Source organism: Lagenorhynchus albirostris, chromosome 16 (assembly GCF_949774975.1).
Source record: "Lagenorhynchus albirostris chromosome 16, mLagAlb1.1, whole genome shotgun sequence".
In the NCBI taxonomy this organism is placed as follows: Eukaryota; Metazoa; Chordata; class Mammalia; order Artiodactyla; family Delphinidae; genus Lagenorhynchus; species Lagenorhynchus albirostris.
Genome location: NC_083110.1, coordinates 58,404,452 through 58,428,631, shown reverse-complemented (window position 1 = coordinate 58,428,631; position 24,180 = coordinate 58,404,452). Strand labels below are relative to the sequence as shown.

At 50.4% G+C, this 24,180-nt stretch overlaps 1 protein-coding gene, 1 long non-coding RNA gene and 1 pseudogene across 2 annotated transcripts in view; 2 read left to right on the top strand and 1 right to left on the bottom strand.

The window, feature by feature from the left end:
- Positions 1 to 11,381, top strand: part of ARL3 (ADP ribosylation factor like GTPase 3) — a 32,617-nt gene extending 21,236 nt beyond the window's left edge. Inside the window, exons 5-6 of the mRNA XM_060126463.1 lie at positions 1,484 to 1,669; positions 11,102 to 11,381. Coding sequence (XP_059982446.1) covers positions 1,484 to 1,669; positions 11,102 to 11,149 — 234 coding nt within the window. The 3' untranslated portion in view covers positions 11,150 to 11,381. The remainder of the gene's footprint in view (positions 1 to 1,483; positions 1,670 to 11,101) is intronic.
- On the bottom strand, positions 1,568 to 24,067 carry LOC132507276 (uncharacterized). Its single transcript, XR_009536114.1, has 3 exons — positions 23,961 to 24,067; positions 2,969 to 3,074; positions 1,568 to 1,746 (listed from the first exon to the last, which is right to left on the bottom strand). It is a non-coding gene; the product is annotated as an uncharacterized LOC132507276 (long non-coding RNA).
- LOC132507005 (small ribosomal subunit protein eS12-like) lies at positions 15,659 to 16,095 on the top strand (annotated as a pseudogene).
- Positions 24,068 to 24,180: the final 113 nt, after the last annotated feature.

Here is a 24,180-nt window from a genome sequence, read left to right as displayed (position 1 = left end):
CCTGTGCAGTTTAAACAAAACAGTCATTCTGGCAAGCAGGCAAAATACCACTTGCCTAAAAAGAAATTAGTTGAGAATTCTTTAAACAATTTTTCGTTTAAAGCCTTTTAGTTTTAATCAAATTAAATAAATAAGGTATAAGCAAATGGAACTTACCACCATGCCCAAAAGCTCTTCCCAGGCCACATAGAAATGAACCTGAGGAACAATTCACTTATCATTTCTGTGTACATTTTTCAATACCAACTTAATTGATCCAAGGGTAACTTGGACAAATTAGAAGGTATGGGAAGAAATGTGCAAGCCAAGACTAAGCTGCTCTTCTTGCCAAGCGAAGAGATAGGTATACTTTGAACCCAAATATGACTTCAAATGCAGAGTGCATGTCAACATGATTACACAATGCAATCTGTGTATGCAATTTTAAATAGAGAAGCAGTGGGCATAGACCATTTTACCCAGACTGAGTGCACTGATAAGAAGTGAGTAGTATCGTGGACCTCTTTGGAGAAGCACCTTTACATTTTATTGCAGAGTCCTTGGCCTGTGTCCTAAACTACTGCACGTGGCCTTCCAAAGGTAGCAGTCCCCATGTTTAAGTTCCTTTTCCCTGGAAATTAGTTTGAGAACTCTCCAGACTCCTGGAGACAGCCCCTCTCCCTTCTATACCTTGATGATTTCTAGACTTCACTCAAGTGAAGCAATGTTAAACATGAGTTTGGAAGTGAAGGGTGTCAGATGGAGATCTGCCTCTTGAACCATCCAGTTCTCTTTGACAGCCCAAGTGTCTTAAGTAGCTAAAATGTGGGTTGAGTGGGGAAGAGGTGGATCCTGGCATTTAGCTAAGTATATACCTTCTCCTGTACTTATCGCAGGCAGAATCAACATACAGTTTAGATCCCAACCAATAACCTAAAAATTAGAGACCTTGCCAGATGGACTAATGCAGTTACTTTAGGATGTGGGTTTAATGAAGTGTAATGCACATGCATGCATGTTTTGGAGACAGAGATTGATGAAACAGAATTATAGTCTCTAAAGCAATTGTCATTTTTAGTTCAAATTTTAAAATATATATGTATATGTACATATACATACATATATATGTATGCGTATCTATGCATTGAAAGTTACTTGCAGATAGTAACGTTTGGGTAAGTTTAAAATGTCTAACCACAATTTGTGTTCTCCCTCGAACAGTATTTCTCAAAGTACGACTTATGAATCCCCTATAAAAGAACCACCTGGGGAACTTGTTAAAAATGCAAATCCCTGGACCCTGGCTTAGACTTTCCAAAGTCAGCATCTCTGGGGCAGGCCCAGGAATTTGCCAGGGGATTCTTCCACAAGCTTAAGTTTGAGAACCACTGCCCTTGAAAGTTGCTAGTTGATCAGCTTAACTTACTTATTTCTGATTAGAAATGCATGGTTAAATATCATAGATTTCATCCTCCCCTCCCCATATATTCCCACAATGATCCAGGAACTAGCTGAATTACTGGAAGAAGAAAAGCTAAGTTGTGTGCCCGTGCTCATCTTTGCTAATAAGCAGGATCTACTCACAGCAGCCCCTGCCTCTGAAATTGCAGAAGGACTGAACCTGCACACCATCCGCGACCGAGTCTGGCAGATCCAGTCTTGCTCAGCTCTCACGGGAGAGGGCGTTCAGGTGAGGTTACTGGAGGGCTCGGTCACCTGGCAACACGGCAGCCAGCCGAGGTAGCCTGTCTCATTGGTTGGGCGGATCTAGATAGAAAAAGATATGAAACAAATAGCCTTTGATGGGCAGATGAACCATTCCAGGATGTGAAAGGCCTGGAGGAGTTTGATTCTTTTCTACTTAGCAACCAATCCGATATCATTAACTGTTCCAAGAAAGCCACAGATAAACCACCCCCCCGACAAGTGACAAGCTACCCCACTGGGGAGGAGGTTCGGAATGGAAGAATTCAAAAATGCTTTCCGACTCTAGGTTCTTTGGTGATTGGGTTGGGGGTTTTGTGTTGTGTCTTGTATTACGGATGCTAAATACTTGCACTCCCAAGGTAACAGAGCCATCAACAACACACTAGCTATCCTAGAAGTGTTTTGTCTTTTCTGTTGGCTGTCTCCACTGCTGTCAGGGTTGGGGCCTGTTTCATGCTACTTCAGGTTTGTTTCCCATGGAGAAGCTTCTGCCGACCGAAAGCCTTAGGCTTTAACACTGAGGAACTGTGTACTGAAAAGCAGCTCCCCCTCATTTGATCTTAATTTAGGGCAGAAAACAATTGTAATCCAGACACCTGAAAGGCTCAAAGAATGATCAACAGTTTCAGCTCTGATGTTTCCTACCAAGCAGCCTCAAACCTGTTGACCCTTGGGGTCAGCCCCCTAGGACCACTTCTTGATTCTGAAGCCCCCAGCGTGCTCTACACGCCTCATTTTCAACATCTGGTGTACCTGCCAGGGAGGTGACCCAGTGCTGTGAGAACCAGACAGCACTGCTCTAGGATGCTTTGGGGGATCAACAGCATCTAGAAAAATGGCATCTCCCCTCATTGCCGTAGGACACGTGTCTCTGGTGGCATGACCAGTTTGCTTTTCTGTGAACTTGGTGTGTTGGGGGATGAGCCCGAGATTTGATTCTCCATCATTGTCCGGCAGCCTCTTTCCGTTTCCCTTCTAATACTCTTCTCCCCCTCTCTCAGACATTTGATACTGATTTGTCTTAAAACTGCCTGACCACTTTTATCTCAAGCAAATAATCACTTCCTAGAATTATCTCACCTGTTCCAACTGTTTGCTGCCTGGTTTTTCCCTCTTTGTCACACAAAGAGCCAGGGCCCCTTCTGTGCTTGGCCTCTGATCTGAGGGCAGACCAGTCAGCACGGAACAAGCGCCCCTGCTCCAGACTCCTTGACACCTGCCCCTCAGAAGCTCTTGGTGCGCGTGTGTGTGTCGTGCAGGCTCCCAAGTAGCCGTAGATTACCTCGGCTGTGTCCCCAGAAGGGAAGCTGGGGCCCTGCGAGTCTCTGTGAGCTGTAGGTCTACAGAGGGGGCAGGTGTTAAGTCTCATCTGTTTCCTTTTTTCTTTCCTAGAATGTGGTTATAAAGCAATATATTCTCATTTTAATCATATCAAAATAATACATAAAATTAAAAAGTTCTTTCATTTCCTCTAATCCCACTCAAGAAAGAAACTAACTACCATTAGTAGTTTTATTCTTCTCAGGTCTCCTCTATAAAATTGCAATCACTTATGTGATTATGTATATCTTATCAGGTTTTGAATTAACTGGGCGATTTTCAGCTGGTCCAACAAGTATGTTACAACCCAGAATGTTTTTGAGTAGGTAAACTCTGATCATTTTATTTAGCTTCTCACTTTTAAACAAAAATCAAGTTCTGCCTAAGGTATTTCCCTCAGTTGTGCCAAAGATGGTACTCATGAGGCCTCAGGTTATTTTGGTGAGGCTGAGGCCCAGGAAAAGAGAGTAGCTTTCTTGTGTTTGTACAACCCACTTCAGCAAGAGGACTCTGCCTCTCTAAATGGTTTAGAACCCAAATATAGAAAATAGAGAACATCTTGAGTTTGGGGACTCTAAAGATGGGGCCTTAAGAAAATAAATGCAGGGACTTCCCTGGCGGTCCAGTGGTTGGGACTCTGCGCTTCCAGTGCAAGGGGTGCTGGTTCAATCCCTGGTCAGGGAACTAGGGTCCCACATGCCACGTGGCACAGCCAAAAGATTAAAAAAAAAAAAAGCAAATTAAATCATTAAAAAAATAAAATAAAATAAATGCATTCTGTATGTGTACTCCTAAGAAAGTAGGAACTGACAGCTCTATTATCTTTTTTCACTCGTGGCCAGAGTGTCAAAAGGAAGAAAAAGCAAAGCTGGAATTAACAGTGAGGCTCTTGTTTCTTCAGCCAGCCTTAGGGATATAAAAAGGAGGGACTAGGGTCATCTCTTTAGAGGAATGGCATTCAAGTCAAGGGTGCTTCCTCAGAGGAGCGTGGAGTTGGGAGGGAGCTCTGGTCATTGTCTTTCCAGTCCCCACCCTTCCCGCTCGGCCAGGCAGAGATGACAAGGACAGACTCCTTGTTGCCAGCTGTTGAGCTGCCATAGAAATGAAGTTCCCTTTATATCACAGGATCTTTGGGCCAAAAAAGAGGCTGTGAGCTACCAGACAGACAGAGGGTGGGGGCAGGCAGGAATCAAGTGAGACAGTCCTGTATGGTTTGATCTTGTTAGAAAGTTCTTCCCAGATCAGGGACCTCAGCAACCAGGTTCACAGGAAATGATCTCATGAGAGATCCAGTAAAGAAATGTGAACAAGAAAAATCATGGTTTTGTATGGAGAAGAAATAGTTTGAAGGTCACTTAATTAGTTTAGTAGATAGTACCATGGTGTATAGAATTGGGTAGTTAAGACTGGGATTTCAAGGTTAATGAGATTAGATTATGGTTAATAGAATGATATAAATTTAGAGAATTTAGCCGTTATTTGAAACGGGTTATTTAATAAAAATGTTAATTAAGAAGGGAGTCTGCTGTCTGTTGTCCTTTAATGGTAACCTTTGAGGACTGGAGAAAGGTCGTGGAAACACTTTTCATTGTGAGGCACTGATTGACCATGTCCCTCTCAGGTAATACCTTTGACCCAAGCTCTTGCCCACTCAGCCAGTTTCTTGGTTTTCATTTTAAAAAGAGTCACTTAGGTGGAATTCTTTCCCTGCATTGCTTAGTTCAGGAGCAGGCCTTTTAAAGATTCTTGTTAATTAAGGCTTTAACTATTCTTAAAAATGAAAGACTTCACTAGAAAAATGTCACTTTCAGAGATTCTGTGTAAAAATTTCCTGAAATTCCCTAAATTCCTATTTCATCCTCCCATTCCACCCTCCCCACCCACTACCCGCTGAAAGCTGGTCAGTAATGGGCAGAGCTGCTAAAATGATCAGATGTGAAGTGGGTCAGGTATCTGGCACCACAGCCCTAATGACCCTGAAAGAAAACGTACAAAGGTTAAAAAAAAAGACCTGGAATTTCTGTTACTGTTTCAGATGTTTACAAACAGTGTCTCTATTTACATTGTGTTTAATCAAAATGCATTTGAGAGACGTGTCCTCTACTGATAAATAACCATCCAGTGGGTGAGTCAAGGGAACAGATCCACTAGGTGGGGAGCTATGCCCTCTGGGGTAGTCGGGCAGGGAGATCACTTCTCCTTAGCCAAGTAGCTTAAACATATGATTTGACATTATGGAAGTTAGTGATTCCTGGGGTGGATTTCACGTTCTTGTTCTACCTGATATTCTGATGGCAAATACATGCAGTCTTTACAAGGACAGGCAATCCCTTGCTCTGGGTGTGGAAATCGGCTTTTGAGGGCTTCAAAAGAGTTTGGAACAGGTCTTTCTTTGCCTGACTAATGGCGATGAGGAGGCAGCCCATCATGTTATTAAAGCAAGTTTTCATGGGAAACTATCAAGAGCAGAGCATAGGTAAACGGCACTAAAAGCTGAAGGAGAACATCAATCTTGGAAACTCTGGGCTATGGAGAGCCCCATAGTCCAGGGGAGTGATCAGAGGAGACCCAGTTATGTCAAGCAGATGAAGGCAGAAAGAGGAGAAACTGAACAATGTTTGGGAGGGAAAACCTGCAGCCCCTGCAGGCAGACTGCCTTGCAGACATGGAGCGGCCTCCCTCTGCACCCTGGGGCTGGGCCAAGGTTGCTAGGGCCTCTCCTAGTGCACAACATCTAGCCTGGGACTCTTCTCTTCTTTTCCCTGGGTGTCTGGAAAATAGTGAACAAAGATCTGGCTTAGAGCCAGAGAAAGATATAGAGAAATCAATCCCTCTTCCACCTGCAGACCTGAATGTGAACCCCAAACCACAGCTTTCCTTGGCTGTTGTAGTTTCAGGTGCTTGAAGACATTTCCTCCCTAGCACATTGTGTGTGTGTGTGTGTGTGTGTGTGTGTGTGTGTGTGTGTGTTTAATTAAAATTATACTGCATTGGAATTTCCTTTCAAAGCAGAGATCAGCAGTTTCAACCTGGTCTCTAACCTTAGTCATAACAGAGACATGCCTACACCAGTAGCTTTGAGCTAGCAGAAGATTCTCCTGGGTATTGCTCTCCATGCCCCTACCTCATGCTCATCCCTTCTTTTCACATCGCTTCCACATTCCTTGTCTTCCTTCACCAAGCAGGAGCCATGATCCGGCTCACAGAGGTCTCACCTACACAGAAGGGGCCTCTAGCAGTCTGAGCCCTGACGTGTGAGCTGTCCTTCAGAGCGCCTTGCAGGTGAACAGTAAACATTCACTAGCCCAGGTTCTTGTTTTTGTTTCTTTTTCCTTGATCCAGGGGACCTTCCCCTTAATATGCCAACAGAATTTCAATATATTTTTTAAATGACATTTACAACTTCTTTCTAGGCCTGAATCAGTCATTTTCAACTCCCAGTGTGTATGGGACTGCTTATCTGCAAGTCAGACCTCAGGTTTATTTTTAAATTTTCAGATGTCTCTGTAGACTAAGGAAGCAAGCTTGGGACATGCGATTCTGCTGCCTCTCTGGTGCAGTGCCCTTTGTCACCAGAAAAAGTATTAATAGCAAGCAATATTTTATGTATGCTGCTTCCAGCTGCTCCTTGACCCTGGGGGCCCAGTGGCACAATGGGATAGGCTGCATTGCTCAGCAAGGGTCTGAGCTCCGTCGTCTTAAAGCAATTACTGATGTGACCGTGTAGTCCTCATGGCATTAAAAACCAGGCCCACCCAACCATGGCTGCCACTGCTCAGTTCCAACCATCACGCAGTGATGGATGCATTGCAGAGAGATCAAATTAAGAGAAGTGCAGTGAGCTGGATGGACCTAGAGTCTGTCATACAGAGTGAAGTAAGTCAGAAAGAGAAAAACAAATACCGTATGCTAACATATATATATATGGAATCTAAAAAAAAAAAATTGTTCTGAAGGACCTAGGGGCAGGACAGGAATAAAGACACAGATGTAGAGAATGGACTTGAGGACGCGGGGAGGGATAAGGGTAAGCTGGGACGAAGTGAGAGAGTGGCATTGACATATATACACTACCAAATGTAAAATACATAGCTACTGGGAAGCAGCCACATAGCACAGGGAGATCAGCTCATGCTTTGTGACCACCTAGAGAGGTGGGATAGGGAGAGAGGGAGGGAGTCGCAAGAGGGAGGACATATGGGGATATATGTATACATATAGCTGATTCACTTTGTTATAAAGCAGAAACTGACACACCACTGTAAAGCAATTATACTCCAGTAAAGATGTTTAAAAAAAAAGAGGAATGCAGTCGGAGACCACTCTTCCCATAGAAAGGGCATCATGCCTTTAATCCCGAAACGGAGAGATCTGTGATCAGTAGGTTTTCACCCATATGGTTAGGGGCCGTCTTATATTTTTCCCAGCAGTTAGTAGGGAATAATATCATGACATGGTAAAATGTATTTCCTCTCCCGAAGGCCAAACAAAGCTCAGTATTTGAGGTTCAGTGTCTCTCCTTAGTCTCTGGTATTGAATTGAAGCTAATCAATTCAAATTCAGTTTCAGCGAGGTTGGCCAGGGGAGGTGCGGTGGAGGACGAAAGGGAGGACTACTTATGCCATAAGGTTGTCAGCACAACCTGACAACCTTATGGCATAAGTAGTGAGGAAGCGTGAGGAAGATCCAGTACGCAGAAATTTGGTCAAACCAGTTTTTGACAATAAAGGTTCAACCATTAAACGAACCCATGAGTTCATTTCCTTCTTTGGAGGCAGAGCAGTAACCTACTTCAAGTAAATGATCACCTTTTCTCAGTCATCTGTTTTTTGGGGGGGTTTTAATTTATTTATTTATTTTTGGCTGCGTTGGGTCTTCGTTGCTGCGCGCGGGCTTTCTCTAGTTGCGGCGAGCGGGGTCTACTCTTGGTTGTGGTGCGCAGGCTTCTCACTGCAGTGGCTTCTCTTGTTGCGGAGCACAGGCTCTAGGTGTGCGGGCTTCAGTAGTTGTGACTCGTGGGCTCTAGAGCACAGGCTCAGTAGTTGTGGCGAATGGGCTTAGTTGCTCTGCGGCATGTGGGATCTTCCTGGACCAGGGCTCGAACCCGTGTCCCCTACATTGGCAGGCGGATTCTTAACCACTGCGCCACCACGGAAGCCCCAGTCATCTGTTTTTAAAAAATCAAAGCCTTTTCAGATTAAGGCCAGAGGGCCGTGGCTGCTGATTTAAGCATGAGAAGCAGAAGGGTCCTCCTCTTGCAATGATGTCGTCTCTAAAGAGAGAGATCCTGCTGGAGGTGGCAGGCTTGCGGAGAGTTAATACATGGGGAGCGAGGTAAACACGTAGGATTCCACACGTGCCGATACCTGGCAGCCCAGAATCCTGAGAGCTGAGTGGCCAGAAACAGCCTCTGGCACCTTCAGAGCTGCAGCAAAGCCACGCAGGGTGCTTGGGTAGGGCTGTTCTGTCTCATGCCCCTGTATTCAGCTGGAAGTCATAACGAAGAAAAAACTGGAATTGCTCCCTCTGCCAACTTGAGCCCCAGCTTCTCTCTAAGCCTGAGGCAGAGCTCCTCCCCGAGCAGTTGCCCGCGGTCATTGAGAAAGGGTCATCGAGAGCAGATGCCGGGGCTAGACTGCCTGGGTTCACAGCCTGCCTCAGCCACGCACTCTTCTGTGCCCCCATTTCCTCATCCATGAGTACCTACTTCACAGTGTTGTTACAAGGATTAATTTAAAAGATATAAATTAAGTGTGTGGCCACCACCATGCTAAGTTCTGTAAACACCACCTCAAGCCAGCCTGGCGTGGACCCTTCCCTCAGGAGTCTCTCCTTGCCAGTGGGCGCCCTGGCACAGCTTGTGCCTGATTTTTATTGAAGAGCTATCATCGTCATTGACTGTTGCCTCCCCAACACCGCCACCTCCAGCTCAGGTTCTCCTCTAGGTAATGACAGGAAAGGCACAATCCCCAGCCTCCAGACACCAGATCAGGGTGGCCTTCCCGAGCCAGAGCAGCTTAAGTCTCCTAGGCTTCCCACACTCCGGGTTGCAGGCGCAGCTGCAAAGCCCCGGGGCCATCGGGTCAGCTGGTGGGGCCCGACCTCTGAGCGCCCTCTGCTGGCAGGACTGTGGCTGGAAGGGTTTTGTCACCGCGGGCCCTCACATACATCTGGAGGACACTGCCCCTCGGCAGGGCTCCCCCATTTAAATTCCCTCTGCCTCCATAACAGATACCCAGGAGAAAACTGCCCCTCACCCTCCATGTTCTGCTTTGGGTTCCTGCAGCTGAGTAAATATTTTTCCTATCTCTTTGAGTGCATTCATGTTGAGTTACATGCAGTAAAAGAAACCCACCCCCCTCTATAATCAGCCGTAAAACAAGAGGGAAAATGGTATTCGTATAGTGTGGGAACACTGTTCTTGATTTCTCTGAGAAGATGATTTGATAAAATGTTGCAAGTCTCTACAGAGGAGGAAATATTGAGGTACGCACCTTTGATGGTGTTTGTGCGGGTTCCTGAAAATGGAAAGTGCTACGTAAGTGCTGAGCTATTCAGCTTCGAATGCAAAGGGAAGATGCTTATCTTATTCATCCCTCTTTTATTTGTAAAATCTTCTTTGTCTCCTGGCAGGTGATCTTTTTTTTTTTTCCTGGAAACCAATTAGCTCCTAAAATTAAACATGCTTCTCTTTAAATTATTCCTTTTCATAAAATGGTCTTAAAATTGGCCTCAGCTTTTCAGAGTAAGTAGCTGACCCAGTTGTAATCGGAGATGCATTCGGAGTCCACCTTCTCCCACCTCGGCATTCCCCCACCCTCATCCCCACTGCTGCCAGGTGCTGTCCACCTTTGTGCCTTCAGCTGTGGCCAGCCTCTTCTTGGCACATGCCCTAAGGTATGCTCTGAGACAGCCATCAGATTATCTGATTCTCCCACCCAAGTGCTCTGATGGCAACTGGCGGAGTTTTAATCACTGTAAATTCAGGTTATGGTCAGATTAGCCAGGAGATAGGATGCCTGCTGGTTGTTTTGAAGTGATGTATTGTTTATGGGATTAATGTTCCTAATGGCCAAGGGTGTCAGCTGATGTTTATTACTTTAAGCTGTCTCAGCTGTTCAGGTTCAACAGCTAGCTCCCTGGTCATAGGAAATGCGGGGCTCTGAATGTCATGTATGCCCTGAGATGTGCACGTGTGACACATGCAGGGGAAAGGGGTGCGGTGCGTTGCAGGAGCCTCGTTTGATTTTGTTCTGGGCTTCTGAGACCTCTGCACACCCCTGGGGGTCAGAGAGACTCTGGGGAAAGGGTGAGCATTCAGGGATGGCTGCAAAGGGCGTTGAGAAATAGGTCATCTCTGGCGGGCCTGGCATCCACGAGATATCATGCCACCTGCCAAGTGGCTGTAGGTATTGTGTGGTTTTTACCTCTGTCCTCCAGCCTTCTAAGAGAGGACACTTTCAAGGTTGCTGTGCATTTAAGGGAACCTTCTCCCCAGTCCCTCTGCTTGGTAGCGCTTAAAGCCGCAAGAACCAGGCCAGGCCCCTTTAAACCTTCCCTGGTGCTGCGCGAAGAGAAATAAATGCACATTGCCCCAGTGTGTGTCTAGTAATATGCACTGCAGTTGGTTTGTTTTTCCAAAAAGAAATTTAATTTAGCGCAAGTGTACACTGCCACACTGTAAACACACCGGGCACCAGAAAGGTGGCTTATTGAATTTAATGCCCTAGCAAAGGTCAGCTTTTAGAAAAAGCCAAAAATGGCTGGAATCTGTCCTGATAGCTCCTCAGTCAGGCCTTGGATCCAGGCAGATGTGTTTATTTTTTCAGAGGGAGTTCCTGAGGACCCATCTCAAGTTCGGGCTCTGGACATTCCCCCTCCCTTCTCCCTCCTGTGCTCTCAGAGGCCTCCCTCCTCCTCCCCAGGAGGTCACTGTCCCTGGTCACCCAGGTGGGCCCCTGGGGAAGGCAAGCTCCATTGAGCTGGTGGTTGAGGAGGGAGGACCCAGGACCCTTGCCCTCTCCCCTCTGGGGCTAGAGTGTGTGGTGCCTTTCTTACAACTAACGCTGCCTCTCTCTGACCATTTCCCTCAAAGGACGGCATGAACTGGGTCTGCAAAAACGTCAATGCAAAGAAGAAATAAAATCTTGACGCATGGAGACGCAGGAGCTGCGGGAGCTGAATTCTGTCCTGAAAAACACTAATTTGCTGCTTTCTGACCAAATGTTTTTCCATCTGTGTACAGCTACAGCTGTGTGAAGAGAGGGAACAACACAGTTTAAAAAGAATCCCCATTCCAGCAGTAGTTTTAACATGATCTCTGAGGTTCAGTATCATTTTTCAAATAAAGGAATTATATTATTTCCTCTGCATAATTGAAATAGTATTAAATGTCTCGAAGCACATGATTAGAAAATGAGATCTTTTAAATGAGCAAGAGATTGCATTGCAGTTTAGGCAATTCCAGTGGGCTTTTTTCTTTCAAAAAAAAGGGGGGTGTGCTGGGGAGAGGAAGAGGAAGAAGCAGCTTAGGCTGCGGTCATTCATTTCCTGACCTGTCCTTACATTCCCCCATGGTGTTGAAACCAAGACAGTGTTTGATGGTGCTGGTCAGTGATTTTTACCATCATCCACTGAGCCAGGGTTGCAGCCTGTCTGGGTGGGGAGCTGCTGGGCTTGGGGGGGTGAAGCGTGAATAGCAGATGATTAAACCGTCTTGTCATGCAGGTAGGAGACTGTATGTAATCCTCACCCTTTGGAAAGGAAAAAAAAGCCTTTCTTGCAAACAACGCACCACAGAAACATACCCCGTCCCCAGCCCCCAACCAGCTACACAGGGAATCAGAGTCTTACGACTTTTGACTCTAATGACATCTGGAATGTAAGGAGAGGTGGGAGGTTTAATTCCAGAAAAATTACAAGGTCCTTAAAAAGCCCTCACATGGAGGGCTCAGGCTAGCGTAAACAGGCTTTCTCCAGTTCAGTGGAGCAGTGAGCAGCCGACTCTGAAATTAGCTGGCTTCTCCACGGCTGTCCTATAGAAGGGATTTCTAAAGCTCAAAGAATTCTGTGTTTAAATGATCACAATAGGCTGCTGCTATCAGATTTTAAAAATAAATGCAGCTTTACCGAGAACCTGCTCCACTGAGAAAAGCCAGGCAGATCGATTTTTAGAAGCGATCAATTTTTACAGTGCTGGCAACTTGGTGGTGTGGGCTGCTCGAGGGGGACAGGGCTTGTTGCTGGGAAGAGCGTGGGTGGGTATGGTCGCAGGGGCCGTGCCCGGGGAAGCCAGAGTCACCCCAGCTTCTGGTCCCCTCTGCCTCTCTCCAGCAAAATGTGTCCTCTGGTGACTGATTGGAGAGGAACGGTGGGAGACTTCTCCTGCCCCGTGTTGCAAAAAGAGCTTGCTTCCCTGAGCCTTAAGAGATCCCCGGCTTCAAGCAAGGGAAAGCAGGCCAGAGCATCCCTGGCTTCTGAACTGAACTATGTCCTGATGCCTGAGCAGTGGGGTTCTCAGAGACTGAATAAGAGACTGTCAAGTGGCTGGTGGGTCCCAGGAGGGCAGCTACTTTTACCTCCCAGGAGGTGGCCCTTCCCGAACCCACCAAGGCATGTGAGCAAACTGAAGGGGTCACTCCAGCCCCTGGCCCTCAGTACCCAGCCTTTCTGGACCAAGTTGTGCCAGTGAGGCTGAAGCATGGTCCGCTTCAAAGGTGATCTGGGGTGAAAGTCATTAACAAGGCCAGACATGAAAAGGTGCCCTGGGTTGCAAGTACCTATAGGGACAGACCTGTAAGTACTTGCAAAACGAAAGAAGGTGAGGGTTTTTAAACCACTGTGAGCTAGTTGCCCCCTGCAGCCTCCCCCGGCTTGTCTGTCTTACCCAGACGCCTCTCGCCCTTTGAACAGAGGCAAAACAGAAGTATAAGAAACCAGAAATCCCCCTTCTATCCGGCTGGAAATGTGGCTCTAGCACTTGAAAATATTTTTTCCCCTCCAAATAGTGCATCAGGGATGTTATCTGAGGGGCAAAATGCCTGCCTTGAGGTCTGTGATTGGGGAACACTGAGATGTGGAACTTGGACTCTGGCAGTGGATGGTCTGTGAAATATCTTTGTTCTTTTACTACCAACTTAGGGAACTGTTTGAAAGGGCCCCCCAGGGCCTCAGCCAGCAGGCAGAAGCCACTGCCTTCCTCTGATAACAGCCTCTGTGAATGTTCAGATTTGCTTTTCAGCTAAAGACACAGAGACATTGTGGATGTCACACGCTTTCATCTTCCCTTTCAGCCCTACTGAACCCTCCCGGGGCTCGCAGGGTAGATGAGAGGAGCCTGAAAAATGCAGAGTTTGAAAGCTCCCATTTGTAAAAACAAAATGCTTCTAAAGACTCCTTTCCTCTCCCCAGCCACCGCCCCCCCGCACTTGGAGGACAGAATTGGAAGCTAGAAAGGGGACTCCCGGTCTCCCATCCTCCCACTCCCAGTGAGTCTTAGTGGTGAGACTTGCTCTGGGCACGACTGCATCTGAATGTGCCGGGAAGAGGGTTGGGGGCCAGAGGGCGGGCAAGGCCTGGGACAGGGGCCCCAGGGTGTGTGCTCAGACCAGTTGTGGGAAAAACTCCTTCCCGTCCCCTCCTCCCGACTTCCCCCGTGCGGCTCCTTCTGGCTGGCTTCCCCGTGCCCAGGGCAGCACACCCTTTCCCCTTCACTCTCCCTTGGTTACTATGGAAACAAGGGTGTCATTGATGTGGGCTGAGCTGGGGAACATGTCGGCGCACAGCTGAGAGTCAGCGATTATGCCGGCGGGTAGAAATGTACCAGGGTTAAGGTCCGCAGCTCCCAAACTGCGGGAAGGACGCCGTCCTGCCCCCTCCCTCCCTCCCTCTCGCTTCTCCCTCTCCTGGCTTTTGACGAATTCCTTTATTCCCTTCCGGGCTAAAGCAATGGCTATTTTTGCGCCACTCTATGCCCCACCCTCGCTGTCGGCCGCGCCTTATCCGGCCTGGCCTGGAGGGTGACACCATGTCACCCTCGCCAGGACTCGTCCCTTGATTCCCGTCAGAGTTTGCTTTGATTTCTCTTTCCTTCTCAGGGGCCAGTTCTTACTTCCTTTTATTTTTAGCTCTGCACTCCATGTGGTTTCAGGGTTCAGTCTGCTCATCGAAAAGTACTTTTTTTTATAGTCTCTTTTGAAAATGATAGTCAAAGGAAGGGACGTGGTATTTGGTCATGTGGAAAATTCAATGTATAATTTAGACGTCTGTCAAAAATCCGACAAATAAAATTTAGCTGAAACCAAGGCAGCCTGGAAAGTGTCGTGTCCTTTGCTGGAGAGGGGAGAGGGCCTGCGGTGTGCTTGTCCTTTCAGAGGTTAGCATCCCTCAAGGTGCTTTCTTCAGAAGGATGTAACATTAACACCGCTACCAGCGATAAAAATAACCCTTTATTAAGCCCCTCCTACATACCAGACCGCTCATCTACATCATGGGGCAGTATTAGTCCCACTTAAGCAAGCTGAGGCACGGGCCTGGGTTAAGGAATTCACCCACTATCACAGAGCCATTAGTGCCAGCAGGGCAGGACCCTGGGTCTGAAGGCCGCGGCAAGTTGCCTCCTCTGGAGGGCAAAGACAATAACGGCCCGTTTCTCAGGCATCTCAGTCCCTGGCCTTCCGAGCCCACACCAGGGGTCTCCTCTGATCAATGCCGCTCCTCAGGGAGGCGCCGGGGGGGGGGGTCTCTGTCCCAAGCATTGGGTGTCCTCTGTCCTCACGGCGGCACAGCTGAAGATTTTGTACCATGCTTTGCACAGACAGAAAAAAGGGAGAAGTCAGGAAAACTGCGGTTGGCAAGGATGCTGGCAATTACCTAGTACCTAATACTGAATTTTCCTTTTAGAGAGGGTGCAGAGAGGGGAGTAGACTTGCCCAAAGCCACACAGTAGGAGGCAGAGTGGGCTCCGGTCCAGGGCTCTTCTCTCAGGAGAAGAGCTTGTCTTCCCCTCTGGCAGCCTCACTTCAGTGGCCTTAGAGACATACCAGCCTGGCTGGCCCCAAGGGCCAAGCTGTTGGCAGAATAGAGGGGAGCTGGAGGCAGGAAGAGAGAGAAAGTCCAGTGCTGCCAGGTAAATGGCGGGACACACACCTGAACTGCAAACAAACAATCATTTTTAATGTAAGTATGTCCCATGCAATATTTGAGACATAGGGACTTCCCTGGTGACGCAGTGGTTAAGAATCCGCCTGCCAACGCAGGGGACACGGGTTCGAGCCCTGATCCGGGAAGATCCCCCATGCTGCAGAACAACTAAGCCCGTGAGCCACAACTTCTGAGCCTGCGCTCTAGAGCCTGCGAGCCACAACTACTGAGCCTACGTGCTGCAACTACTGAAGCCTGCGCACCTAGAGCCAGTTCTCCGCAACAAGAGAAGCCACCGCAATGAGAAGCCTGCGCACCGCAATGAAGAGTAGCCCCCGCTCGCCGCAACTAGAGAAAGCCCACGCGCAGCAACGAAGACCCAACGCAGACAAAAATAAATTAAAAAAAAATTTTGAGACATAATACTCATAAAAAGTCACTGTTATCTTTCCCTGCCGCCGCGGAGCCGCGCGGAGGCGGAGGCGCGGGTGCATTCAAGATTCGGCTCCACCCGTAACCCACCGCCATGGCCGAGGAAGGCATTGCTGCTGAGGTGTAATGGACGTTAATACTGCTCTGCAAGAGGTGCTGAAGACCTCCCTCACCCACGATGGCCTAGCACGTGGAATTCGCGAAGCTGCCAAAGCCTTAGACAAGCGCCAAGCCCATCTCTGTGTGCTTGCATCCAACTGTGGTGAGCCTATGTGTGTCAAGTTAGTGGAGGCCCTTTGTGCTGAGCACCAAATCAACCTGATTAAGGTTGATGACAACAAGAAACTAGGGGAATGGGTAGGCCTCTGTAAAATTGACGGAGAGGGAAAACCCCGTAAAGTGGTTGGCTGCAGCTGTTTGGTGGTTAAGGCCTATGGCAAAGAGTCTCAGGCCAAGGATGTCATCGAGGAGTACTTCAAATGCAAGAAATGATCAAATAAAAAAACTAGGCTCTTGTTCCTCAAAAAAAAAAAAAGTCATTGTTTATCTGAAATTCAAATTTAACTGGCCATCCCAGTTTTTGTTTTTGTTGTTTTGCTAAATCTGGCAACTCAGAATGCTGTGCTGAATAAAGGCACAGTGAGCTACAATCAAACTGTGTTCTCCGGAGTCAGACCCAGAGATCTATCTTTGCCCATCCATAAATCAGCTCTGTGATCTTGGGCAAGTTGCTTCCTTTCTTGGAGTCTCCCTGCCTCTTCATCTGTGAAATGGGACTAAAGCCGTAGGGAGATTTAAAAGAGATATAATGTCAGGCTTCCCCGGTGGCGCAGTGGTTGAGAGTCCACCTGCCGATGCAGGGGACACGGGTTCGTGCCCCGGTCCAGGAAGATCCCACATGCCGCGGAGCAGCCAGGCCCGTGAGCCATGGCCGCTGAGCCTGCGCGTCTGGAGCCTGTGCTCCGCAACGGGAGAGGCCACAACAGTGAGAGGCCCACATACCACAAAAAATAAAAAGAGATATAATGTCGATAAAGGTAGATGTAGGGCCATGGCTAGCACATAGTAGGGACACTGCACCTCAGTTTCTTGCCTGTAAAATGAGGTAATCACTTACCCTGTGGCGTTTTTCAGAGGATTAGATGAAGTTATGGATGTCCAGTGCAGAGTAGGGGCTAAATCATTTGTAGCTATTATAATAACTGGCAGACATTCTGGAGTCCAGGCCTTCCCAGGCCCCAAGACCTCTGCCCTCCCACCCTCCCCACATGCTGCAAGGGCCAGCAGCCTTCCTGGCGGTGCTGGCAGCCCCCTCCTCTCTCTGGGGGCTCCCAGGGCCGCTGCAGCCACACCTCCTGCAATTAGATTTGTAAGTGGGAACAGGCTCTTGTCAGAGGCTCCTGATTGGCTCCAGGCAAAAACACAGTTTAGCACTCAGTCAAGCTGCATTTCAGGGCCTCTGTCTCTCTCCCCTCCACCTCCCCCTTTAATTGCAATCTGTTCGGTAATTTCCTTTTCCAACACTGCAGAACTCAGAGAAGCTGCGGCGCAGGAGCCGGGCAGGGAGGAGGGAAAGAGAGCTGCTGCTCCCTGCGGTGAAACTGCTGGTCCAGCACTGTGTCGTGTGTGTGTGTGTGTGTGTGTGTGTGTGTGTGTGTGTGTGTGTGTGTGTGTCTAGAACCAGACACACATGGGTATGTGGGGATACAGCCAACAACCAGGCCCCTGCAGGGTCAGACCAGGGCACCCACTTGTACCAGTCACTTGGCAGTTACCATTTATTTAATCCTTGTAACAACATGGATAACTGTAGGCATTACCACTCAGTTTGAGGACAGGGCTCACAGAATCTGAATCACTTGCTCAGGATCACACCAGAAGAATGCGGCAGAGCCATAATTTTCACCTGGGCCAGTTTGACTGCTGGGCCCCAAGCTCATACCATGATACCTTTTCCCCTTCTGGCTTCTGAGCTCAGAAAAGGAGCTAAGGAATCCTCCTGCACACAGGAGCAGGGAGAGGTTTCTTTTCCCAGAGTGAGTAGCGGTATCCCAGGGACAAAAAGCTTTCGCTAAAGAAGTGAAGTCCTAATGACAGAAAAGCAGAGAGCAAGCTGAGTCAAGGAGGGGCAAGTCTTGTGAGATAACTTGTGTGGATACCTGCAGCTGAGAGCTGCAAGGGTCGGGGGCAGGACTACCACTTAGCTCAGTGAACTGCTACTCCTGTTGCTCATTCACTGATTGGATCCCTTCAGCAGTCCTACAAGTTAACCATTTCTACCCCTTTCCCAGTTGAGGAAACCAGGGCTCTCAAAGGTTAAGTCACTGGCCTAGAATCACACAGCTAGGAAATGTCTTAGCTCGGGTTCCCATCAACTAGAAAGATCATCTTTCCCCAGGGCACCATCTTGACTAAACACAGGGCCGCGAACAGCAGGGAGCAGTGGGGAGTGGGGCTCCCGGAGACCAGGCCAGAGGCCTACCTCTCCCTCTCCCTTTGCCACCCGCCTCTTCACGATCCACCAGACCCTTCTGCAGAGCCCAGAGGTGGCTGCTGCTCTGGAGGCCACCAGCAGGGGGGGCAGGTGGTGGCTGGCTCCACCCTGGCAACAAAGGAAATAGACCGGGGAAGCGGTCGCCCTTTGGGCCTCCCTTCTCCCCCAGGGCTCTGCAGCCCCCACCAGTGCCCTGGCCCAAAAGGAGGAGAGGGAGGGCTGCAGCGAAGGGGCAGCAGCCCTGGGAGCCCACTTACACCGCTGGAGGGGCGAAAGAAAGGAAGGGTCAGCTGCTGAGTCACACACCGACAATGTCCGCCCTGTCTTTCTTTGCCTTGTTAACGAAATGCGTGTTCCTAAGACTGGACAAGCCTGCCACCCGGGCCACTGCTGACCCATATGGGAAAGGATGCCCCGCACCGGGGTACAAGCCGTGGCACTAGCCGAGGGCCTCTCAGCCTGGTGCCTTTGTGTTGCACACAAGCTGTCCAGCCATACTTGGTGGCCCCGCCTATTACATCAGCCAGACCTCTCCCTGGGCCGGGCTCTCAACACTCACATCCCCAACCCAGTCCCCAGTTCCTCCTGCACGACCTACTCTGGAGAGCTGGTGCCCATCAGCCTCCTTTCTTCAGCTTCCCTGGCCGCCGACAAGGCAGAATCCTGGGCCATGGCGCTGACACATCACTCCCAAGCCCCTCAGATTCTGTCTGGGGGCACAGGGCTCTCCAGTATGAATGGGGGCTTCCCTGGAGCCTCCGGATGACAGGGCCGAAGCACTTTTCCTGCCTGGATGCTACAGATGGCCTTTGGAGAGAGAGGGATGAGGAGCTTTGGCTTATAAGCAGCAGCCCATCCCGGGGCCAGCGGATGCAATACAGCCCCACCTTCCCCTCAACTCCCCCAGCCCTGGTGTGGGTTCAGCCTGGATTTCATCCTGACTCACTCCCTAGGCCCCTTTCCTACCCTGAGACCTCCAGATCTGCCAGAGCAGCAGGTTGGGAGGAAGGAAAAGAGGGAGGAAGGGGCATCCAGGGGCTGGGATGCTGATCCAGGCCCGGGGGGAGGTGTCTGCACAGCTGCAAGCAGCCCCCCTACCCCCGGTCTGTGAATGGGCACATCACCCCCTCCCACCCGCCTGCCACCGCTCCTGAAACAGTTGGTCCTAATGAGCGCAAAGCAGGCAGGGCAGCTGTGTGCATTATCCATATGCATGGGGAGGTGTATATTTATCCTCACGTCCCACCCCACCCTGCAGCTGCTGCCAACCCCTATGCCAGGAGGGTGAGTGGGCACGAGCGCCCAGGCTGCTCAGGGCCCTGGGCCTCCTCTCCTCCCAGCCCTCCCTCCCCAGCCCACGCCCACAGCCTTCACTTGACCCATTTTGGAGGCAGAAGTTTGTGTGTGTGTTTGAGAGAGAGAGAGAGAAGAGAGTGCACACATCATTTCCCCAGTTGGTGCTTTTGATTTCCTCTGAAGTATCTTGATTGCGGACGTACAATGGCATCTTGCTGCCAGTGCTCCCTCAGCAGCTTCTGGCTCTGCGCCGCCTCCTCCCCAGGGCCAGGGTTTTCTGCTGACTCCGGGGCCCGCGGCTGGCTGGCAGGGAAGGAGCAGGCCCGATCCCGGCTTCCATCCCTCGGCCTGAGCAGCAGGACCTGGAAGCCTAGCCACGGTCCTTCCTGCTCCTGGGGCTGGGGCCAACCTGCACCCTGAGGCCCCCACTCCACCTCCTCTTTCACTTGGACCTCCCATTGCCTCCTAGCTGGTCCCCTTGCCCTCCACTGCCTGGCCACTCAGGCCCTTAATGCTCAGAGCCATTGTTCTAAAACTCGATTCCCCTGCTCAGATGCCTGCAGAGGCACCGCTGCTGTGGGACACGAAAGGTCAAACTGTTTATCCTGTCATTGAAGGCCACTCTGGTCTAACCTCAAATCTTTTTTGTGGACCTGTCAATCATGGGCTCTCACACATACCCTGAGCTCCAGATGAGCTACCCTCGCTGTCCCGCTACAAGTCCCCCACAATTTTATCTCCGCACCTGCCCTCACAGCGACCTCCTCCCTGGGGTGTCTACCCTCCCTCCTGTGTTTTGCGTACCCCTCCTTTAGGGCATGATTCAAGTCCTGCCTCCCCAGGAAGAGAGCCCAGTAGCCTCTAGCCCACAGGGCTCCCCTGTAAAACTCAGAGCCCCTGACAACCCAGGCATTTGGCATTCATTCATCCATCCATCATTCATTCCTTCGGCAGATATCTCTTGAGCAGAGGCAGAGCATCTACAGTGCCTCATGTCCTGGCCTGTTCACTCATGCCTTTCTGACCTCACCACTCCCTGCTCTGCCCCTCACCCACCTTTCCAGCCACTCGCCCACTGCTCTTCCTGAAACAAGCGTCTTCTGGCTCCAGCCTTCGTGGTTGTTCCCTCTACCTGGAACACTCTTGCTCCAAATATCCCCAGATCTTGCCTCCTCACATTCTCGAGGTCTCCACTCAATGTCACCTTCTCAGCAAAGCCCTCCCCGACCACCTCCATTTATAAAAACTGCCATGCCCCCTCACCCCTACTGACAAGCCCTATCCCCTTCACCCTGCTTTACTTCCCTTCATAGTACTTATCATCAGCTGACATTTATTGATTTCTTGTTTGTCAGCTGTCTCTTCCCCACTAAGTTATTAGCTCCAAGAGGGCGGAGTTTGTCTGTTTTGTTCACCAGTGTATCACCAGCATTGGAATAGAGGCCAGCATTAGAAGGACATCAATAATTATTAGTTGAATGAATGAATGAGTGAATGAATGAAACAGGTAACGTCTTACTCTCTGAAAAATAAAAAATGACTAATATTTCATGTCCTCCAGGGGCACACAGGCTACTTGGGCCTGCAGCCTGTAACCTGACACAATTAGTTAAAATACCAAGTGAGAGTGTTAAGTGCATGGGAGTGAGGTTGGCCCAAAGGAACACGAATATCGTGATAGCTGTCAGTGCCTGAAAGCGGCCTGTGCCATCACCATCCTGGCATCTCACATGCATCATTCATTACTCTTCATACCCCCTCTGGAGAGGGTGGGGAAGAATGCACAGAGGAAGTGAGACTCTGAGGTTCGGTAGGCAATCCAGGCAGAGGGATCAGCAGAGCCACTGGGGCATGGAACCACATGGGCTGCTGGGGGACTGACTCTAAGCCTATGATCTGATGGGTGGAGCCCGGGGAGCTGCAGCTGGTAGAGGTGGCATTTGGTGTGGCTGGAGAGTCCCTATCCACTAGGCTATGAGCGGCCCATTTGCTCAGTGCCCTGCAGCAGGCACACATATGGAGCGTGTCCGATGACAACATCCGATTCACAACCAGGCAGCCAGGGCACCCACGTGTCAAGTGACTCACTGCCATTCTTTCCAGGTGGGCTAGAAGTCCACACCACCCTTAATGCTTAGTTCTTGGAAGCCTGCTCCCTCCTTCCACTTCTTACTTGCAATTCTGAGATGTTGCCCATACCACCTCTAGACCCCATTCTACAAACTGTTGAAAACTATGCCACACCCTACCCCCCACGTCACCCTCTTCTTGCCTCAATGTAAATAGTGAGAAATAACCTATGGCACTGAGCCGATGGATTCTCTCTCAAGAAAGACCCAATTGTTGAAGATCTAGTGCAAGGAGAAGTCATAAATATCCCAGTTTGCTGCAGTTGAGAGGAATTTACCACACAGCAATTATGGAAAACTGGTTGCCTGTGGAGGAAACATTCAGACTCCCAGTGCAGAATTCTGGGGTAAGTCCACTGCCAAGTCCCTGAATCATAAATGCCAGGGACAGGGGATTTTAGGGAAGAAGCCCTGGGCTCGTAAAGGCCTCCCTCACTCAGGGGATGTGATTCTCATACACAGGAGAATATGGTAGAGGCCAAAGCTCTACCCACCAGATTTCTGTTGGTTCTTTATAAGAGCTTTCATTGTGGAAGGGTGTCTCGAGGTTGTACGTCACTGGAGGAATTCAAGCAGAGAGTGAAATCATCCTTCCTTGGAAGGGAAGCAAGCCTTTGGGGTGCAGATGGACAGGGTAGAGTATTGGGGGGGAGAAAGAGAGACGCCGAAGGAAGAAGCTGATGTTCTTAAGGCCAGGTCCCCTCCTGACCCAGGTCTATAAACCTCCCACCAGGAGCCCCCAACCCCAGCTGTCTCTGCCCTCACACTGATCTGTTTCCCATTCCCTGCAGCTTCCAATGAAGTTTCTAGAATCTTAGCCCTGAATCCCAGGCTCTTGTCCCAGCATTTTGGCAGAGTATAGGGAAGAGGCAACCCAAGGGTGCCCTCTATTTCCTTCCTTGCCCCTTTAAATGTAAGAAACTGGACTCAGAGGGTACTAGAACCAGTACCAGGATCCTAGGTTCCAGAGCCCACTGTTTCTAAAGCACCTCCAAGGAAGAGATTTCCAACATCCAGCAGGGAGAGCCTCACCTCGGAAGAGGGCTAGAGTGTGGTGGGGTATGTCCAGGGATACCCAGGAATAATTTTTTTCCTCCCCTTATCCCACAGCCCCCGTTTCTTTGTAGGTCTAGAGCACTTAGGTTGGGGAAGGACGTGTCCTAGACCGTCCCCCAAACACACACCTAATTTACATAAGGCAGAGGTGGGATGGGGTAGGAAATCCCCCAGTGGGCTAGTCTGGTCCTGAAAGTGTTCATGGCCTCTCCCCACCCACCCTCATACGGGAGCAAATGAAGGTGTCTGAGGAAAGGGCATGGTGACAACCACAGGGTCCGAGTGGGTGGATGTGAACGGGGCCTGAAAGAATCCAGAAATTAGGTTAGAACGCGGGGGCTCGACCTCCAGAGAGGGCCCTGGGACGCTGACACAGCGGCCTCCCGGTTCAGGGTGTTCCCGGCTGCCCCATCTGCCTCCCCCGCCCCCAGGGTGCCTTTTGAAGCCGGGAGGGGACTTTGATCTGGGGTCTGCCCGACTCTCAGCTGGCCAGCCAGGTGCGCTGGGGGAGGGGCGGAGGGGCCGACCATCCCCCCGGGGCTCCCCCTCCCCCGGCCCCCTGCACCCCGCCCCCTCCCCCCACCCCCGGGCAAGGAGACTGTTTCCGGCTGTTGCAGGAGGGCACCCGAGCACCCCGACTCCACGCCTTGCAGCTGTTCCCCAGCTGCCCGGCCCCACCCCAAAGACAGCTGGGAGAGAGGCTGGGGGCGGGGAGCGGGGCGCAGCTGCTCGGCTCCGGGGCTGGGACCGGGGAGGGCGGCGACATGAAAGAGCCTGGACCCGCCGGGGTGGCGGGCGAAGGAAGCCCCCAGGCGGTTGCCTCCCTGCGGGCTCCGCACATCTGGCCCACAGGAGCCGTCAGTGGGGAGGGGGAGACGCGCTCCGCTCCTGACCACCCAGCCCTGCCTGGAATGGGGAGGAGCGATCACCTCCCCGGAGGGCGGGGACGGGAGGACACGGCCGGGCGGGGGCTGTGAGAGCAATATCTCGGAGTCTGAGCGGTTAGCCGAGGGAGGCACAGGGCGCGCCTGTGGCTGTGAGAGGTGTCTTGAGTGTGCAGGGTGAGGAAGGCCCCCACGCCTTCTCCAGCTGGCCCTGCTCCTGGGGCACCTCCAGCTTTCCTGGCCTCCTCTGCCCCTGACCCTTTTGGGAGGTGGGTGACAGCTGCTCCTGCAAAGCCAGGGACAGCTGGGTAGCTGGGGACAGCTGGATGGGGTGAGCGTCTCCCGGCTTCCCTGGCTGCCCAGGCACTCCAGGCCATACTACACAGTTAGCTGCTTGGCCTACAGCCTATATGCCTGGGTGTCTATTTGCTAGGGTGGGCTTTCAGAGCTGGAACCTGGTGGGGTTCAAGCTCATCGCGCTACCACCAGTCTCCCCTCCATATCCCAGTTTCATTGATGTACCTGGAGAAAGAACCTCTTCCATCAGCTAAAACAAAACTAGGCCAAGTGGGAAAGAAATTGGGCAGCTTTCTGTCTTGGCTCCCAACTCCTGGCACAGAAGATGTCCCAGGGTTCCTGACAACCAGAGAAAGCGACAGTGAGTCAGGAGCAGATGTGAGTGGACTTAAATGTCTATCTGTCCACCAGCACCTGGCCCCAGGCATCCTTCCACCCTGGGTTG